This window comes from Nycticebus coucang, chromosome 23 (assembly GCF_027406575.1).
Source record: "Nycticebus coucang isolate mNycCou1 chromosome 23, mNycCou1.pri, whole genome shotgun sequence".
NCBI lineage: Eukaryota > Metazoa > Chordata > Mammalia > Primates > Lorisidae > Nycticebus > Nycticebus coucang.
Window position 1 is genome coordinate 1,034,111 of NC_069802.1, and position 19,241 is coordinate 1,053,351.

The 19,241-nt window shown below is 39.0% G+C and overlaps 1 protein-coding gene across 9 annotated transcripts in view; it reads left to right on the forward strand.

Moving 5' to 3' along the window:
* CLOCK (clock circadian regulator) overlaps positions 1 to 12,856 on the forward strand; it is a 128,545-nt gene extending 115,689 nt beyond the window's left edge. For 6 of the 9 annotated variants that reach the window (XM_053577536.1, XM_053577535.1, XM_053577540.1 and 3 more), the window contains 8 exons: positions 1,393 to 1,534; positions 2,515 to 2,615; positions 3,099 to 3,188; positions 6,370 to 6,522; positions 7,319 to 7,528; positions 8,353 to 8,558; positions 10,178 to 10,454; positions 12,108 to 12,856. In XM_053577536.1, coding sequence (XP_053433511.1) covers positions 1,393 to 1,534; positions 2,515 to 2,615; positions 3,099 to 3,188; positions 6,370 to 6,522; positions 7,319 to 7,528; positions 8,353 to 8,558; positions 10,178 to 10,454; positions 12,108 to 12,284 — 1,356 coding nt within the window. In that variant the 3' untranslated portion in view covers positions 12,285 to 12,856. The remainder of the gene's footprint in view (positions 1 to 1,392; positions 1,535 to 2,514; positions 2,616 to 3,098; positions 3,189 to 6,369; positions 6,523 to 7,318; positions 7,529 to 8,352; positions 8,559 to 10,177; positions 10,455 to 12,107) is intronic. The other 3 variants (XM_053577538.1, XM_053577541.1, XM_053577539.1) reach the window with 3 other exon arrangements.
* Positions 12,857 to 19,241: the final 6,385 nt, after the last annotated feature.

Consider the following 19,241-nt stretch of genomic DNA (forward strand, 5'->3'; position numbering starts at 1 on the left):
GTATTTCATCACTTTTGTCTATTCTTTGCATTATAAAAGCAAATTGCTAGGTCCAACTTCGATTCAAGGGGGGAAGATTATACAAGGGCATGGATACCAGGAGGCAGGAATCGTGGAGTCATGTCAGAAGTTGCCTACCACAAGATATTTTTGGCATGCAGAAAATAAGTAGAATGAAAAAGATCAAGAATCTGTGTAAACAGTGAGCTAAATAGGCAGCATGCCAGGGCACAAGGTGGTGAGTATTCTTCACCTATTTAGCAAATGTCATAAAGTACCTTTTGTGTGGCAGGCACGGCTCCAGAAGCTGAGAGGATAGCAGTAAAAACACAGGTTATCCTGCTTCCATGGATCCTGTGTGAAATAACTTTTCTGAAGAGGCTTTGTATGTTTAGAGGAAGAGGACCTAGTATATATATATGGTTTTTTTTTTTTTTTTCTGAGACAGAGTCCCACTATGTCACCCTTGGTAGAGTGCTGTGATGTCACAGCTCACAGCAACTTCCAGCTCTTGGGCTTAGGCGATTCTCTTGCCTCAGCCTCCCAAGTAGCTGGGACTACAGGCGTCCGCCACAACGCTCGGCTATTTTTTTTGTTATTGCAGTTTGGCCAGGGCTGGGTTCAAACCTGCCACCCTTGGTATATGGGGCCAGCGCTGTCCTAAGCTAGTATATTTTAGTAAAAGAAATTGTTTTCTGAGAAAAGTGATTAAAGTCAGGGTAAAATACGTGAGTGCATATGCTGGTAGATTAATAGCGAGAGCTGAGAGCAGTACTTTCAGTGAAACCAGAACCCAGGTTACCAGCTAAGGGTCAGGTTAGGAGAGGAATTGTTGGAGAATGATAGGAAAAACCAGCCGGGCACAGTGGCTAGTGCCTGTAGTCTCAGCTATAGTGTCAGGAGGCTACGGCAGGAGACCTTGGAGATCAGGAGTTGTTGACCACCCTGGGTAACATAGAAAGACCTTGTCTCTAAAAAAATGTTAAAGTTAGCTGGGTGCATAGGACTGCGTAGCTGGGATTTTGGGTGTGCACCGCTAAGCCTGACGTCCTGCCTTTGGTTTTCTTCTAGTTCTATGGTTTTAGCTCTAGCCCTTTAGGTCTTTGATTTCTTTGAGTTAGTTTCTGTATATGGTATAGGGTAGATTCCAGTGTCATTCTTTTTCTGTTTCTTTAAATAGAGAGTGAAGCCAAAATGTTCTGGCTATAAAAAACACATTTTCATTTTTTACCAAATATATACAAAAAAACACATTTTCGTTTTTTACCTATATATTTTCCCCTTGTTATGGTTAAAAACTGATTCTTTTTCTTTTTTTGGTTAGCAACCAGTATTGCTAATTTGTGATCTCTGAGGAAATCACAGAAAATGTTTGTTTCACTCTGTCTGTAGAGCCAAGATTCTGGGTCTGATAATCGTATAAACACAGTTAGTCTCAAGGAAGCACTGGAAAGGTTTGATCACAGCCCAGCTCCTTCTGCCTCCTCGCGGAGTTCGAGGAAGTCTTCTCACACAGCCGTCTCAGACCCCTCCTGTGAGTATCCAAGCTTGAAAAGCAGACTTCCGTTAAAGAGGGCGCTTCTGAATTGCTTGTTACTGGTGTCAGCATTTTTCATAAAAAGCGTCTTTTTAAGTTTTTACATTTCTGAACTACACTAACCTTCCCAATGGGTATAAGGCTCATTGCTCACCTCTAAGAAAAAATTAAGTTCATCAAGAAGCCTGTAAAATATGCAGGTAGTAATGTTGGTATTGTTTTTCATCATCCCTTCATGAGAAAGCAAACTGTTTTTTCTTTTCTTACTGTAGAGCCAGTAAATGTTCTTTAAGTTTGCTTTTTTTTTTTTTTTTTGCAGTTTTTGGCGAGGGCCGCATTTGAACCCGCCACCTCCCATATATGGGGCTGCTGCCCTACTCCTTTGAGCCAAAGGCGCCGCCCTAAGTTTGCTTTTTGAAAGTTCTTTCATTGTCTTGTCTTTATCAAGACTTATACAGTTGTCATTAAATTATTAACTCTTTTCACAGTTTAAGTTTTCCTATGTCATGTATTTTCTTTGTCCTCAAAAAATGGTAGAAGTAATTATAATGAATGATGTTATTGTCATGGACCTTATTTTCCTTGAATGATTTAGATCAGGTGGTTCTCAACCTGTGGGTCAAGACCCATTTTTAAAAAGGAAAGTACATTGCGGCATTAGGAAGGTTGAGAACCACTGATTTAGATAAACAATTCAAATGGCATCATAGCTCACAGCAGCCTCCACCTTGGGCTCAAGCAATTCTCTTACCTTAGGTTTTCTATTTTTAGTAGAAATGAGGTCTCACTCTTGCTAAGGCTGGTCTCGAACTTGTGAGTTCAAGCCAGTCCAACTGCCCTGGCCTCCCAGAGTGCTAGGCGTGAGCCACTGTGCCCAGCCTCGAAAACCATTTTTATACCCTGAAATCCATTTTGAAATTAGTCTTTGAAAACTGAATTATGTAAAATACTAATGCTGCTCTGGTGACTGACTTCAGCAACACCAACAAAGATCCCAACGGATACCAGCACTCCTCCTAGACATCACTTACCAGCTCACCAGAAGATGGCACAGAGGAGGCCATCCTTCAGTAGTCAGGTAAGCTTGTCAGCTCAGTCTTCAGAAATTCATCCATTCTTTTATCTCTGTCTCTAGAGATCAAAATAGTTGTTGATACATGACATATATTTAAGATCTTTCTCTTTGTGAAGTGGTTGTTATACATATCAGTCATTTAAATGATTTTCCAGGTAAAATGGAGGGTTTTTTTTATTGTGAAAAGCTGATCATTGAGAGCTGTTTTATTTCTAAGTCTGAATACCAACTGTCTTCACTGAAGTTCAGCCAACATATTACTGATAGCTTGTGCTAGTTACTGTATCTGGGTCCTTGAACGATAATAGATAAATGAGGAACAGGCCTTTTCAGTGTAGAGGGGAGGCAGATCTGAAGTCAACAAATAAAAATCGAAGGCAAGTCGTTAAGTTCAGTGATACACATAACCATGTTCATACTGGTGGAAATACTCATGTATGGAAATGAGCGAGCATTACTTCAGCATTGTTTTTTATTTTTCTTTAGTCCATAAATTCCCAGTCTGTTGGTTCATCATTAATACAGCCTGTGATGTCTCAAGCTACAAATTTACCAATTCCACAAGGCATGTCCCAGGTATTTTTTATTTGTTTGTTTGAGTATTTAAAAATGACCAATTGCTTTTAAGCTAATATAATTTTTAAAAATATATAGTTATAGATACAGTCAGTCTTATTTGGGGACATTGTTGATTGTCATGATGATCATGGCTCGTCACTGGCCCATAGTGGGCAAGGAGCAGTGATGCTAAATGTCTTCACAACGAGGAATTGTCCTGTTGAATACACAGTAACACCCTCACTGAGATACTGCAGACATGAAGATGTTAAAGATGAAATACAGCTATTCTTTCTATGGATATTGGAAAAATTGAGTATTTTATTCATATATTAATTCATTCACATATAGGATATATTGAGTTCCTTTTGTGTAACAGACACTGCACATGTTAACAGTACAAATATATAATATCTGTAGTAAAAGACCATTACATCTAGAGGGAATGACAGACACCAACACCCCCACATTACATTGTCTGTGCTCAAGGTAGATAGGCTAATATATGAGCACATTGCATGGACCCTTAATGCATCTTGATGAAGTGAAGGAAAATTTCCTAGTGGAGTTGTTACTTGGCTGCGTCCTGAAGGACACCAGATGTAGGAAGGTAGCGAGACAAAGGAGACTAATTCCAAGAGCAATTCTTTGTTACTTTGGATCATGATTTCTAACTTATAATTTACGATTTTGTATTCATTCAGTACCTCCAGCACATTGAAAATACTTCTGAATAGTAATAAGTATAATATAAAATTCCCTTTATGTTAAGGCTTTAAATGTATCTTATAGCACTATATCAATTTTAAGTTATGATTTAATAATACATAAAAATATACTTTTTAAAAAATAACTTTACCTTGTCTGGTTATTATTTAAATTGTGCACGTGTAACTATGAGATACGTGCACAAGTATTTTGGCAATCCTGCAAATTACCTAAACCTCATAATTTTGATTTCTAGCAACATACTATCATGTAAGGTCTTTATACATCTTAGTATTATTCACATTTAGTTGCAATCTTTTTTTTTTTTTAATCTTTTTGGTTGCAATCGTTTTAAATCAGTATTTAGTTCTCAAATCCTATCTATTGTAAAGTATTAACAGAATTTTTATGTAAATATTTAAACATACTTTCAATATGACTAGTTTTTTAATCTCAAGATACTAAATAAGCATTTAACATTTTATAGGAATATTTTCATGAAGTAAATGAGATCTACTGAGTCAAAAATGTCAGGAAGCATTAAAATCTCACATTTTGTTTGCTAATAAAGACAAATGCTTAGCCTCGTAGTTCTATGGTTTTATTTTCTGTTATCTCGCCTTCTGTATTAGTTACTACTTTCTTATTTGTACCTGGTAGAAATTCTTAAATGGTGACAACATAATGTTTACCCAAAAGTACAAATGGATTTTAGTTTACAATAAAATGTTTGTATAATATAAATATAATATATTTTGACTAATAAAAAATATAAAACGCCTGAGGGAATTGAGGCACTAAATCTGTAATATTTTCTCAAACCTAGTATAATCTAATATGTGATATGGTCTGATTATCATCAGCTTCAGAAGTCAGGGTTATATGCTTTGAAATGTAGTATTCAATGTCTTTAAATACAAACTTCCGAATATAAAGTAAAAAGCTTTCAGGTGGGGGGGAACATTTATCTCTTTTAAGGGCAGGTGTAAGTGACTCTTCTAAGACAGATTTTGCTCTTTTTTTTTTTTTTTGTAGAGACAGAGTCTCACTGTACCGCCCTCGGGTAGAGTGCCGTGGCGTCACACGGCTCACAGCAACCTCTTAACTCTTGGGCTTACGCGATTCTCTTGCCTCAGCCTCCCGAGCAGCTGGGACTACAGGCGCCCGCCACAACGCCTGGCTATTTTTTGGTTGCAGTTTGGCCGGGGCTGGATTTGAACCCGCCACCCTCGGCATATGGGGCCGGTGCCCTACTCGCTGAGCCACAGGCGCCGCCCAGATTTTGCTCTTATACTCTTTCATTTATTGAATATTCATGGGCATGTTTAAATAAGTCTGTGTAGACTTACGGGATGAATCACTAAATGTGGCTAAACACAAGCTGCTTGCTGACTCAGGTAAAACAGAAAAATAAGTAATACTGAAAACTCAGGAAGAAGAGTGACTTTATATTTTTATTTATATATGCATTTATTTTTTCATAATTGCTTAGTCTCTAAAGCCCACATCCGAGGATAGTTCTAATTAAAAATATAAGTGAAATATTATTGTTGATTATCTGTCAGATTTTTGTTAACTCTGTGTAATTTACTGAATATGCACATAGAAGATACTGATGACATAATTTGATATGAATTAACTCCAGGTGCAGGCTACTTTCTGATTTGTTATAGTATGAAATAGAAGCTAAGAAGTTAAATAATTTGTTTTGGTAAGTGATAGCCCCAATATGAGCTCAGGTTTTCTAATTCCAGGGTGTAATCAGTCAGGATTCAGGCCCAGCATACCAGAAATTTGAACAAAATGATATAAAAAATTATTAACTGATAATAGAACTTACATCCTAGAGGAAGTAAAGAGAATCTAAGGACTGTAGGAATAGCAGATGTAGAAAGCAGCCACTACCTGTAAGCCAGAGGGGTAGCACCCAGGGAAGGAACACACTTGGAAGACTTCCCCACAACTTCCTGAGTTGTTCTTCCCCTGTGTCAGGCTGAAACTCAGGTCTTGTTAGAGCAAGTTTGGCTGTTCACAGTGGATGATGGAGAAGTCACCGAGGTGTCGCAGACAAGTGCTGGGGTGCTGGGAAAGCTTGCTGGGAAGCCATCCTTAGGGTATTGTCGAGACGTGTGGGAAGCTGCCCTCTGGCATCTCTGACTTAAGAATGAGAAGAAAAACAATAAATAAAAAAACATTTAAAAAGAGTAAGAAGGAAAATCACCAGACCAAGAGATGAATGCCTTCCTTTGCAGTATCATTGCAGCACCACTGACTGATGTGACTAACTTTGTGCCTGATGGCAAAGGAGAAACACTGTCGAGGTCCAGCTGCAGCAGCACAAAGCCCAGCAGAGTCGGTGGCTCAGGTGGTGCTGAGGGGTGTTACCTGGCATAATATTTTAACTAGTGATATACTGCTTATTCTCCACCCTGCACAATTATGTGGAATAATTCTATAATATGTTATATTTTTTCCATATTTGGTACTTCAGTTTCAGTTTTCAGCTCAATTAGGAGCCATGCAGCATCTGAAAGACCAATTAGAGCAACGGACACGGATGATAGAGGCAAACATTCATCGGCAACAAGAAGAACTAAGAAAAATTCAAGAACAACTTCAAATGGTTCATGGCCAAGGGCTGCAGGTAAATTACTGTTACATTTGAAAACAGAGCAAATGGGTTAATAGGAAAAATGACTTTCTTTAACTGAAAGTGAGATGCAGGAGATACATTTCACCAGTTCAGTTCAGTAAATACCCACTGGTTACCTGTTCAATGTAATTATACTTCCTGTCTCTAGAGATAATTCCTTCCTAAGGGTATTTTCCTATCAGTCCAAATTTTATGAAGTTTAAATCCATAATATAAAATTACAATTTACATAAACATTTATTAATAGATACAGAATTTATAAAGCAATCATCAATAAAAGTTATACAATTCAAATTAGTCTTATTTGACCACACTGTAGTAGACTAGGTAAAGGGAAAACATTGAGTGAAAATTACTTGTATCTATTTATAAATTATAAATGATAAGTGGTATAGATCTTCTAGTTCACAGACTTTTCAGTAGTATTAAGTTACAGTTGGAATAAAGCTTAGGATGACTGAAAGATTGAAATTTTTTTCTTTTTTTAAATTTTAATAGAATTAGCAGGTACAAGTTGAATTCTGTTACATGTACATGTATATTTTGCATAGGGGTGAAGATCTGGGCTTATGTGTCCATACCCTGTTAGTGTATGCAGAAGACTGAATTTGTTGTTCATTGTTCATTCAGAATGACTTGATCTTCTTGTCATTTGCTTTTAAAACTTTATAGCTTGATTTTTTCTTTTAAAACTTTATAGCTTGATTTTTTCTTTCTTTTCAATACTTTCATTCTTTTTACTTTTTAATCTACAACACTCAACCTAATGTGATCTTTATTTTTAAAGATGTTTTTACAACAATCAAACCCTGGATTGAATTTTGGTTCTGTTCAACTTTCTTCTGGAAATTCATCCAACATCCAGCAACTTGCACCTATAAATATGCAAGGTCAGGTTGTTCCTACTAACCAAGTTCAAAGTGGAATGAATACTGGACATATTGGCACAACTCAGCACATGCTACAACAGCAGACCTTACAGAGTACATCGACTCAGGTGATATTACTGAGTACAATGGCCTATGCAGTGTTCAGTGATTGAAGTGTTCACTACTGCTAAAACAAAAGAAAGCCCTAGTCTGTCTTACAAACTAGCATTTTTTAAAATTTAGTTAATGAGAAAGTATAGTATAGACAGATCCTTAAAATACTTTTTGCAAAATTATGTGTTAAATAATTGGTGATTTTACATTTAAAAATTTTCACAATCGGCTCGGTGGCCATAAGTCAGTGGTTAGGGCACTGGCCATATGCACCGAGGCTGGCGGGTTCAAACCCAGCCCTGGCCTGTTAACAATGACAACTGCAACAAAAAAGAAAAAACTATTTTCACAATTTGTTTAAGGATCTAGTTGAATAAAGTTATACCAGGTTCTTGTAACTCACGGTCTACTTCCAAAAGAGGCTGACCAGGAAACACGCTACCATATTTGCAGACTATAGTTAGGGGGCAGTGATGATTTAATCAGTATTCTAGAAAATTTTGGAAATTACTATGCATCTATGACTATAAATCCCAAGTCTTTACATGAAAAATATAAAAATTTCTACTAGTCACTCACGTTGGGCAATTAATAGAAATTTTTTGTGAATATTTTATGTCATCCTGTTAAGATCGTGTTCTTTTTTCTGAAGTCATAGCTTGCCTTAAAAGAAGGTAGGGAAGACTAATTCATTCTCAATTACAAGTCATTCCTTTGTGGTCAGATTCTTTGTGAAGTATCATGTCCTGTATTGTGAGTATGATGAATAGTAGAAGCATACTTCCCAAATGATGTTTTTCAGTTAATCAGTCTATCTGTAAAACCTTCTCTTTTTCAGCAGAGTCAACAAAATGTACTGAGTGGGCACAATCAGCAAACCTCTCTTCCCAGTCAGACACAGAGTGCTCTCACAGCCCCGCTGTATAACACGATGGTGATTTCCCAGCCTGCCTCTGGGAGCATGGTCCAGATCCCGTCTAGTATGCCACAGAACAGTGCCCAGAGTGCTGCCATCACTACATTCACTCAGGACAGACAGATAAGGTAGTTGTCTTAGTTCCTTTGTTGTTTTCAAAGTTGCAGATTGATTAAAAAATAATATTTTTATTTTAATTTTATTTTTTTCTTTTTCTTTTTTTTCTTTCTTTCTTTTTTTTTTTGAGACAGAGTCTCACTTTGTCACCCATGGTAGAGTGCTGTGGCATCATAGCTCAGAGCAACCTCAAACTCTTGAGCTCAAGCGATCCTCTTGCCTCAGCCTCCAGAGTAGCTGGGACTACAGGCACCTGTGACAACGCCCAGCTAGTTTTTCTAGTTTTAGTAGAGACAGGGTTTTACTCTTGCTCAGGCTGGTCTCCAACTTGTGAGCTCAAGCAATCCACCCACGTTGGATTCTCAGAGTGCTGGGATTACAGGCGTGAGCCACTGCGCCCATCCCTTTGCCCATTTTTTAATTGGAATGATGATTGGTGAGTTGTAGGAGTTCTTACATACTCTAGTATGTAACCCCCTATCCTGTTGGCTCTCTGAGCAATAATCCAATTATTGAGACAACAAAGATTGCCAAGGGGGAAATGAATTTTAGTGGGAAAGATGTTTGCTAGGAAAATGGGAGAAATAGTCTCAAATCTGTTTCCTGATCCTGGCCTTTTTAAGGAGTGGCCTTTGAGGCAGGTGAGTACCTTGGGGCAGGTCATGGGGTATCAGGGTTATTCTGTGTTCAAGAATTTTGCCTTGGGGCCTTTGGAATCTCAACTTCTTTGTCTTATAAAAATTTTGCCATTTCTGAGAAACATCTCAAAAAGTTCAAGTACTTAGTTAAGGGAGATTATTAAAAAAAAATTTAGGGGTCTTTGAAATTAGTTTACAAAGCCATTAGCGTACTATGTGCAAACATTTTCTCACTTATGGGTGGCTTTTCACTCTGTTGCTATTGCTCTTTAATACACTAAATTGCTAACTTGTTGCAGTCCAGTTTATCAGTCTTTTTTTTTGTTGTTGGTTGTGCTTTTGGTGTCATGTCTAAGAAATCATTGCCAAATCCAGAGTCTCCTGTGTTTTCCTCTCAGAGTTCTGTAGTTTTAGCTCCTGTGTTTAGGTGTCTAATCCATTCTGAATTGATTTCTGTGTTAAAGTAAAAGTCCAACTTCATTGTTTTAGATATGGATGTCAAAAAAACTTAGTATTTTTGTCACGGTGATTTTGCTATATACATTTTTTGTTTGACTGATGCTCAAAGGAGATTTTTTAAAGGCCTGAAGCAAAATAGGAACATAAAGCATTTAAAAATATGGGTTGGGCTCAGTGCCTGTAGGTTAGTGGTTAGGGCGCCAGCCACATGCACCAGGGCTGGTGGGTTCGAACCTAGCCAGGGCCTGCTAAAACAACAGTGACAACAAGAACAACCACAAATAGCCAGATGTTGTAGCAGGCGCCTATAGTCCCAGCTACTAGGGAGGGTGAGGCAAGAGAATCACTCCAAGAGTTGGAGGTTGCTGTGAGCTGTGACGCCATGGCACTCCACCGAGGGTGACGGACATAGTAAGACTCTGTCTCCAAAAAAAAAAAAAATAATAATGGGCAGGTAGTATCCTTGGGTATTATCTTGGTTAGATGGTCAGCTCACTGCCTTTTATGATGTATAAAACTTGTACTTTTAACAGATTTTCTCAAGGTCAGCAACTTGTGACCAAATTAGTGACTGCTCCTGTAGCATGTGGGGCGGTCATGGTGCCAAGCACTATGCTCATGGGCCAGGTGGTGACCGCCTATCCGACGTTCGCTACTCAGCAGCAGCAGTCTCAGGCGTTGTCGGTGACGCCGCCACAGCAGCAGCAGCAGCCACCGCAGAGCTCCCAGGACCCGCAGCTGACCACAGTGCCCCAACCTTCTCAGGCCCAGCTGACCCAGCCTCCACAGCCTCCACAGCAGTTTTTACAGGTGATTCTCCCAGGGTGGGGTGGGCGGGATGTTGTCTCAAACCCACTTACTTTTATTTAATGAAGTTAACCATTTAAGGAGCAGTTTTGTAAATGATCCCAAAAATACTTTATTGTACAATTTTAATCTCTACAATGACAGAAAACCTATCCTTGTTAGCTGGTTTTTCTTGCCTTGTTCAGTCCTTGAAAGATGAGTCTTGCCATGGGCAAACGCAGTTATCTGAACTGCTGGGTAGAGTAAGTGGCCTATGTCCTGCTCACATCAAGGCAGTTCACACAGAGCCTGTTTTCTCTGTCTTCAGCTAGAGTTTCTGGAATTTAAACAGACAGCTTTCCTTCTAGCTGCCTATCAGACTCACTCTTTTCAGAGTAGGAATTTCTTTTTGTATAGGTGTTACCTTAAATTATTTTGGGGGGGTAAATTTTGTTATAATTTTTCAGTTATAAATTAATATCAGAGGAGAAATATTGTATTTGCTGTGTATAATGTGCTCCCATGTATAATACACACCCACAAGTTGGGCCAAAACTTTCAGGAAAAAGCTCAAGAAAGTAGCCAGTAGCCAGGAGAGACCCATCTGGGGAGGCCAATGCGCCCCCGTAAGTGTGCAGTTCACACTGCTTCCCCTAGCCACCCACTCAGTGAAGGTTGGCTCTTCCTTCCCTGCTATGTTATGGCCCTGTGGCCGGTGGGGTTGAGCTTCTGAGACCAATGGCTCAGCCAATAGGCAGCCAGGTCCTTGGGGCCTGTAAGTCCCCTCTCCATGACTGGGTCTTGGGCCTAGGCCCTAGCCCGCCTCGCCAGCTCCCCCCCCGCCCCTCTACTGATGCTGATCACAACCCTTTGCTGAGGCCACTGCAGCCCACTCTTGCTGCATCCCAGTTTTCCCAGACTGGAACCCCATGCATGTGGCCGGCCCAGACAGGAGGGTGCACTGGCCCTGGGAGACCCTTGGGCTTCTCCACGTCCAGGCTGTGCCACCCATGTGTAATGTGCCATGTATAATGTGCATCCTTATTTTTCCTGCAAAAGTTTGAGCAAAAAAGTGCACACTGTATGCAGCAAAATGCGGTAGAGGGGGCAGTGTGTGCTGCGGTGAGGTCTGGGTTTAGCTTGGACTTCAGAGTTCCAACTTTGCCCTCATTTTTATGTTGTTTTAAATAATAATAATAATAATATCTAAGCTTTATAAAAACCCAATTTGATAGAGACCAAGTGAAACATCTGGAAAATGGGGTGGCCCAAGTCTGAATGACACAGCCTCCCTCAGGGCCTGTGCCCTGGGCATTACCTGCACTGCTCTAACGAGCTGAGCAGACGAGTGTGCAAAAGCATTTGCCATTTGACTTCAGTGTTTGTGCTTCATATAGCTATGCTCAAATGTTATTGTTTAAAATATAGGCCTATGGGACGTAAAGGGAGAGAATACATATGGTTTGTCTTCACACACAGATAGCTGTCTGTGCATAAAATCACCAGTTCAGGTTCCTTAAATGAAGTCCTGTCATACTACCAGAAAGAAGGAAAGCCTCATAAGCATTTTCTGAAATACGATTTTTGAAGTAAAGTACAGAATTCTTGTGGGTTACATGTCTCTGGACAGGGGATACAGTGAGTTAATCTGGTCTCGTGTAATCCATTGTCTTTCAGACTTCTAGGTTGCTCCATGGGAACCCTTCAGCTCAGCTCATCCTCTCTGCTGCGTTTCCTCTACAGCAGAGCACTTTCCCTCAGTCACATCACCAGCAGCACCAGTCTCAGCCACAGCAGCTGCTTAGTCGACACAGGACTGACAGTTTGACTGACCCTTCCAAGGGTCAACCATAGTAGCACACATGCTTCCTCTCTGACGTCAGGGGAGGAAGGGGATGGCCCAAAAAGAGCTACTCAGATGACCTGAGGATAGGAGGAAACGTCCCAGCAGTTTCATGAATGTTCTAGTTCCTGGAATTGGCAGAGAAAATGCTGCCTAGTGCTACAGATACGTATTAAATACCAGCCAGCAGGAGATGATCACAGGGATGTAGCCAGTTCTGACAGTGTTTTAGTTGCCCAGGTATTTTTTTGATGGAAAAAGAATATATTGCCAAATGTAAGAAGCCCAGCTATGAAATGACCTCCAGTGAATCAGAAAGGCACTAACGGTGTTAGTAACTTTAGTGGTTCTGTGCCTGTTGTCAAGTGTTACAGAGGACTCACCACTGCCACAAGGGGGTTTGCTTGCAGTGATGCCATGAAGACAGTCCAGTATACTTGGTAGCCCCCACCCCAGCCCTTCCCCTTTTTTAGATAATGGTGGAACAGTAATTACTTTCAGAATGTTGTGTGGGTTCAAATTCTCTGTGTACAGATGCTGTAAAAATATGTATATGTCTGGATAAAAGGAGAGAAAGCAAAACTTGTTGTATGCTGCACAGAGCCTCATCTCCACCTGTAGTGTGAGCACATTTCCTTGGATTCTGACACCAGGTGCAAGTGGATGCATGGTCTTTTTCCTTTGTTTACAACACATTAGTGTTCTATTCAGTTTTCCAGAGCACAAGCCTTTTTGTTCATACTTTGACTGTGATGTCACAGTTTGTTCAGTGAGGTATGACGTGCTGCTGGGAATGGATGTTTTTCAGGTTAAATTATTGATACAACAGGATTTTCAAGTTATTCAGAAATATTCATTTCATTGTCAATTATGTTTGAAAATAGTATTTGCACTGCTTTATTTTAGATGGTCGGGAGTTTTGATCACATATTTTGATATAGTTTATAGTTGGAAATATTTGTGTAATGGTATTCCACAAGCCTGAAAGTAATTTCAAGAATGTTTCAGTTATAGAGGTAAAATTTGCACACAAAACACCTTAGGCACTTTTTAACATTCTCAGTGGTGGGAATTTTAACTTTTAGGATTTGTTGGAATCTTTTTTATTATCCTTCACAATTTCAATGCTTCTTTTAGTCAGAAATGATTCAGGGTTATTTGAGGGAATAAAAAAACCCATAGTGCCTTGATTTTAATTCAGGTGATAACTCACCATGTTGAACTCGTCTGGTTTCAGTAGCAGTTTTGAAACCTTAGTACATTTTTAATAGCATGTGGGTATCAGGGTCATTATTAGTCTCCTAGGTTCCTTTGAAGACTGCTATCAGTTTCTTGGACTGGAGATACAAATAATTATAAAAGATGATAACCTAACACTATGATAACAACATGTGATTCCAAAATTGTTTTTCAAATCAGCATCTTCCTTGAAAGCTAAGTAGTCATTTAAAAAATACCAGTATTTGCTCAATATGATCTTGATATTCCCACAAACCAAAAAGGAGGGGTAGTAATTTGGCTTGGCCTTCACTACAGCACTGGAATATTGTGTCTCACATGCTTTCTAAATGTGAGCTAAGGTTTCAGTTGGTGATATCATACGCTGAAAGTAGTAAACTCCAACACAAATTACATATGTGCAGACATTAAAGAAAGCAGTTTATAGATTTTATGGTACTAATAATGAAATTTATAGGTATAGAATTAATAGAAAATACCTTATTAGAATATAAAAAATTTTTTAGGAAAGGGTGGAAAACAAGCATACTAAATCAAAATTGGCCCTGAAAGAAAATGTATAGCAGAATTAAGGTTGTTAAACAGAAAAAGTTTTATGCAATGAAAATAACTTGATGCAAAATCGCTAGATCAGTCTTAGGTCATTTCTGAAGACTTCTCTGTCCTCAGACTTGCTGTCATCCTTAAAGGTTATATTTTATCTTTCTGTAAAAAATTGTACCAGACCATAATTAAATTTGAAAAATAATGTTGAAAAAACAACCAAAGAAAATTGGTACCTACCCTTCTACAAAAGAAGTGTGAATAGATACCAGTCAATAATTAACATATCAAGGAGTGCTTCTAGCTAAGCGATGATCCAGAGAGATCTCTGGCCTTCCCGTGATACTGAGAACAGTAGTCAGAGGAAGTGTGTCCTCGAGCATATGTGCACATAGACAGAATGGATGTCGTAGGATACGGCAGTAGCGTTTTTCTCCCCTTTCCAATTGCCTTTCTTGACCTCATGCCATTCCATATATGTCTGAGTTGTGCCTCAGTTATTTAGTGGCAAGAACTTGTGATGTGGATGAAGCTAAGATACAAGTAACTGTCACGTCAAGGCTCCTCCTCTAACCACCACGCTTAATGGTGGTGAACAGTGAGTATTAAGTACTTGGGTTTGAGACACAAGCAGAAGACAAACCGCAAGGTCATTCTGTAAACTGTTTATTACTCACATTCTCCTACTCTGACCCCTTCAAGTGTTTTCCATCTTTACAAGTATGTGGGAAAGAAAGTCAAATTTTTTTTTTTTTTGTGAACAGCTCATCTTTTTCCTTTTGAAGGAGCAGCCAGCTGAAGTATGTTGGGAGAGGCAGTGAGCACAGCTGTCTGTGAGCTACTTCTTTCCCTCTGTTTCCTCCTTCTCTTGATTGTGGGTTGCAGAGCTGTCTCTGGACCTAAGCATTCAAATGAAGACTTAGCGGTTGTGTGTTCTTAATTCATTTCTGTAGCCAAAGTTGTTAATTAAAATCCCAAATCTAAATCTTGAATATACCAAATAGAAAACACCCTTCAGCTTCTTAAAAATCTTATCTCCCCTCTGCTTTACTGTCCTGTGTATTCAGTGTTTCTTAAGGACACTTTGTGTGGCACTTTTGTGTGGCGAGAAACTGTTGAAGTTAAGGAACACGCTGGCTGCTCCGAGTTCTTTGCCTTGCTGTGGATGGCCTTGGCTTTGCGTGTGCCAGTGTTGTTATCTAACAAATGCAAGTGAGAGAATTCACAAGGGTTAATACAGTTGCTGCTGAGTGGTGTTAAACTAGAACCTAAACATTTAAAAATATTCCCTTTTTTGAGCAGAAGATACTGGATGGGGAAGCAAACAATAGGGGCTGAGGGTAGCATGTAAGTAAAGACCACAGTTTAGCCTTTGAACATCCTGGATTGAGGGTGGCTGTAGGGTTCTGTGCTTTCCTGTCACTTGAATCTGGCTCAAGTGACGTGGAATGGCTTGTTACAGAAGTCTCAGTACAGAATAGTGAACATGCTATTTGGATTCCTCAGAAGTGCTACAATTGCTGGTTATTGCCTTAAAAGCAGTCTACTTGGCGTTACAAGCACTGGAGCATCCCAGCTCTGCATAGGGCATCCTGTTGAAGGGATATGAGCCTGTTGAAGAAACCTTAGAAAGGGACCCTTAAAATAGGATTCTGCACAGACAGGTGAAAATCCTTTAAACTGGTTATCACTCAACATGTATTAAAATATTTCCACTACATTGGGGCAGATTTTTTTGTTGTTTTTAAGTAGAATGCATTTTATTTTAGAATTTCTACTTTTTTTTCTGTCTGTCTGGTGATTGCAAGTTTGTTGATGAGCATTTGTGTAAAACTCTATCTGTGGCCCTGCCTGTTCTTAGTCCCACGAGAGTCCATGGAAGGTATAAACACTGGATATTAATATTGTTGAGTGAATCTAGCTAGGAGTAAGCTGATTAGAGTTTTGAATGGTGAGAAGAAACAGCACAAAGGCACTTGCCGTTTTAATAGTGATTGGAGAAAGAGAACATTTTAAGTTTGTTTGCATCGGTGAGCATTCTTCTAAGGAGCTTCTGAAGTAATTGCAAAGGAAAAGAGTTGACTATTTTTATAACATATTTAATATATTTGTATATAACTGAGTATAGTAGGAGCCCTCCACATGCCTCCCACTTTTCTAATTTCTCCCCCCTTGCCATAGCTCTAGCATAGCTTCATCCGCATGGTAACGTGCCTATTGTCAGCCTACCAAAAGATAGTGCTGCTGCTTTTTGAGACAGGTGAGAAGACCCAACTCTCATGCCTGGGGATCCTTTATGGGAGGAATAGCACACACTTTCAAAACCACATACCACAGTCTGAAAGCATCATTTTGAAATGTATAAGAAGCACTTTATTGCAATTATTCATTTTGATAAAGTTTATTATCTTAGGCATTAACCATTTCTAAGGGATCCCCAAATCATCACTTAGGTGAAATTATAAATGATACATTTCTGAGAAATGTTTAGATCCAGTGAACCGTAGTAGGTTTATGGAGTGATTTCAAGGTAGCCAAATGAACTTTGACTTCTGTTTGAATGTGGCGGAGTCAAGAGATTATAGATGCCTAGTCCCATTTAAACACTATTGTAAACCTATCTTGCCTATTGTGTGGACACCAAAAGAGACCAATGAGCCTGTTTATTTTCAGAGGTCTAGGAAAATTGCATCCATGTGACTAGATGTACAGAACTAATCTAAAAGTGATCGGTAGTAATATTTTAGAATACAATAATTTCAAGAATTATTCTGAGTGTTTTAAATGTGCCCTGAAATGTTGGCATGTCATTTCAGTGTTTCCATTTGAATTGCTCTTGTAATATTTTTGCACAAAAAGGACTGAGAAAAAGACTACTTTGGTTAAAGGAAAAAAGGTATAATTTGGTCTTATTCTAATGTCCCCTGTGGAAACACTGGGGATGGATTTTGTTGGTACAATTATTAATTCAGGATATTTTAAAGTGTTGAACTCACAAGAAATTACGCAAACTTGGATATTTAAAAATTAAAATTCTTTCTTTCCATGTGACTGTTTTGCATAGTTTTTTTCCTGTCATAACACTACATTCCTTGTTTTTCTTAAATAAAATAATACTTTATAGGTTTTGTTTTGAGTGTTTTACAATAATTTGTGAGTTGCCTGGGCTTACCCGGGGAAATGTTCCTCAGTGAAATAGGATACAGTTTATGAAGAGACTATTAAGTGAAATTCCGTCACCACCACCAGCAAACACTGAGGTGCTCACTGCGAGAACAATCAGAATAGTATTTGTGAGAGAACTTACTGTGGAAAGTGGCTGAAAGAAGCAGGTGCTTTGAAAGCAGTTCTCTGGGTTTCTTGAATAAAAATGGCTAAATGTATTTATTTTAAATTATCTTTATGTTCTATTTTCTCATCAAAATGGTGTGTCACATGTATTTAATTTGTGGTTTGTTTTCTGTTTTGCATCGTAATGTTAAGAGAACTGGCTCTTTGGGGGAGGGGTAGTCATCAGCCCTCATGGTGATGCCCCAAGGACAGTCTCAGTCTGTCACTTCAGAACAGCAATGGAGGGCTCCAAACCAGACGACCCTGCACTTCCCTCCTGTTCTCAACTCCTTTAAGAAAAAGTTTATAAAGGTAACTCCTTGCAAATATGCTTCACATAGTTCCAGCCTTTTTCTATTTCACCTGCTGCCTTCTCTATGCTATGGGCACTTTCTGTACTTCCCCAACACATCCACAGGCCAGTATACAGAACCAGTGGCACGTGTTGCCTCCATTTGGGGGAAATGTTAGTAAAATAGCATCTGTTAATGGCTATCACTATCATATCCATATTTAAGTCCATTTAAAATCCTTAAATATAGGTGGAGCAGTGTATACACACTGAAAACTACAAAAAGTGTTGCTGTCCATAATACAGTACATGTTGCTTGGTCCTTTAAAAACGTAACAAAACCTCCATATCCAGCACTGTCCAGTAAAGCAGTGTTTGAGCGTGTGAAGCGCAGACATTTGAGGAACCTTTTTCATATGATTTGGACTCCAAGTCTGGGGTCCCACAGACTTTAAATACAGCACACAGCTTAGAGAATGGCAATTAAAGCCCGTCGACTACAAGCTAGATTTGATGAGGTAAAAATGTTTCTTAACTCTGAGGGTTAAATTGAAGATGATTTTTTTCAAATAAACACTTTCAAATTTCTGAGGAAACAAACTGTGACATCGCTTTAAAAAATGACATTCAGAAATTTTTAATGTGTTTTTGAGTTGACCTGGACTGGTACAAATTCACTGCTGGCAATGGTTGTGCCTGTGCTAAGAAGTGAAGATGTAGGAAAAGATGTTACTTTCAAGTGGTATGTTGTAAAACTAGACAATCATCTTCAAGCAAAAAATTGGCCAGAAAATGTCTTTTAAATATTATGGAACTCAAAACAGGTATGATACAGACCAACCTATTTTACGATGGTGTAAGTTGGAGAAGGGCCTCCATATGGCACTCTGTAAAGATTAAAGCCCAAAGATGACTTAAATTCAATGCTGAATTGAAACTAGTGCAAAAAGGTTTTCGTAGTAAATTTTTTTATTGACATCAGCTGATAGTTGTGAACACACACACCACATTCCTCCTCACGTTCCGTGTGGTTCTTCACACGATGCTCTTGTCACTGCTGCCCCTACTGCTTTGGTTCTTGGTTTCAGACGTAGGAGAGGCCACCCTCCCTCCATTCTTCCTCACCAGCCAGCCGTGGGGCTGGAAATGGCTAACTCATCTTGGAATCCAAATTGATTTAGAAAAACAAGAATGACATTTTCTAGGTGTTGTCTTCTGCCAAAATCCTAAATTACATAGAAGTATGAGGGATAATGAATGGTTTCAATGGTGCTATCTTAGGGTCTCTGGTTTTCCTCAGCTGATTTTCATCATGTTTGGAAATACTGTAATATTGTATAAAACGTGGATCATTTTGTTACCTATTTAAAATTGCCATTCTAATTTGGTGTAACAGCTAGTCACACTTTTTCAAAGCTGTCCTCTGAGAAAAAGTGAGTGTTGATGAGCTGCCTCCACACTAGCCTCTTGCCATCTGGCCACTTGTCCACGTTTGATGTGCGCAGCTTTTAAAACTACATGTACTATTACAGTGCTCTTTCCTACAGACTCTTGTAATGTATTC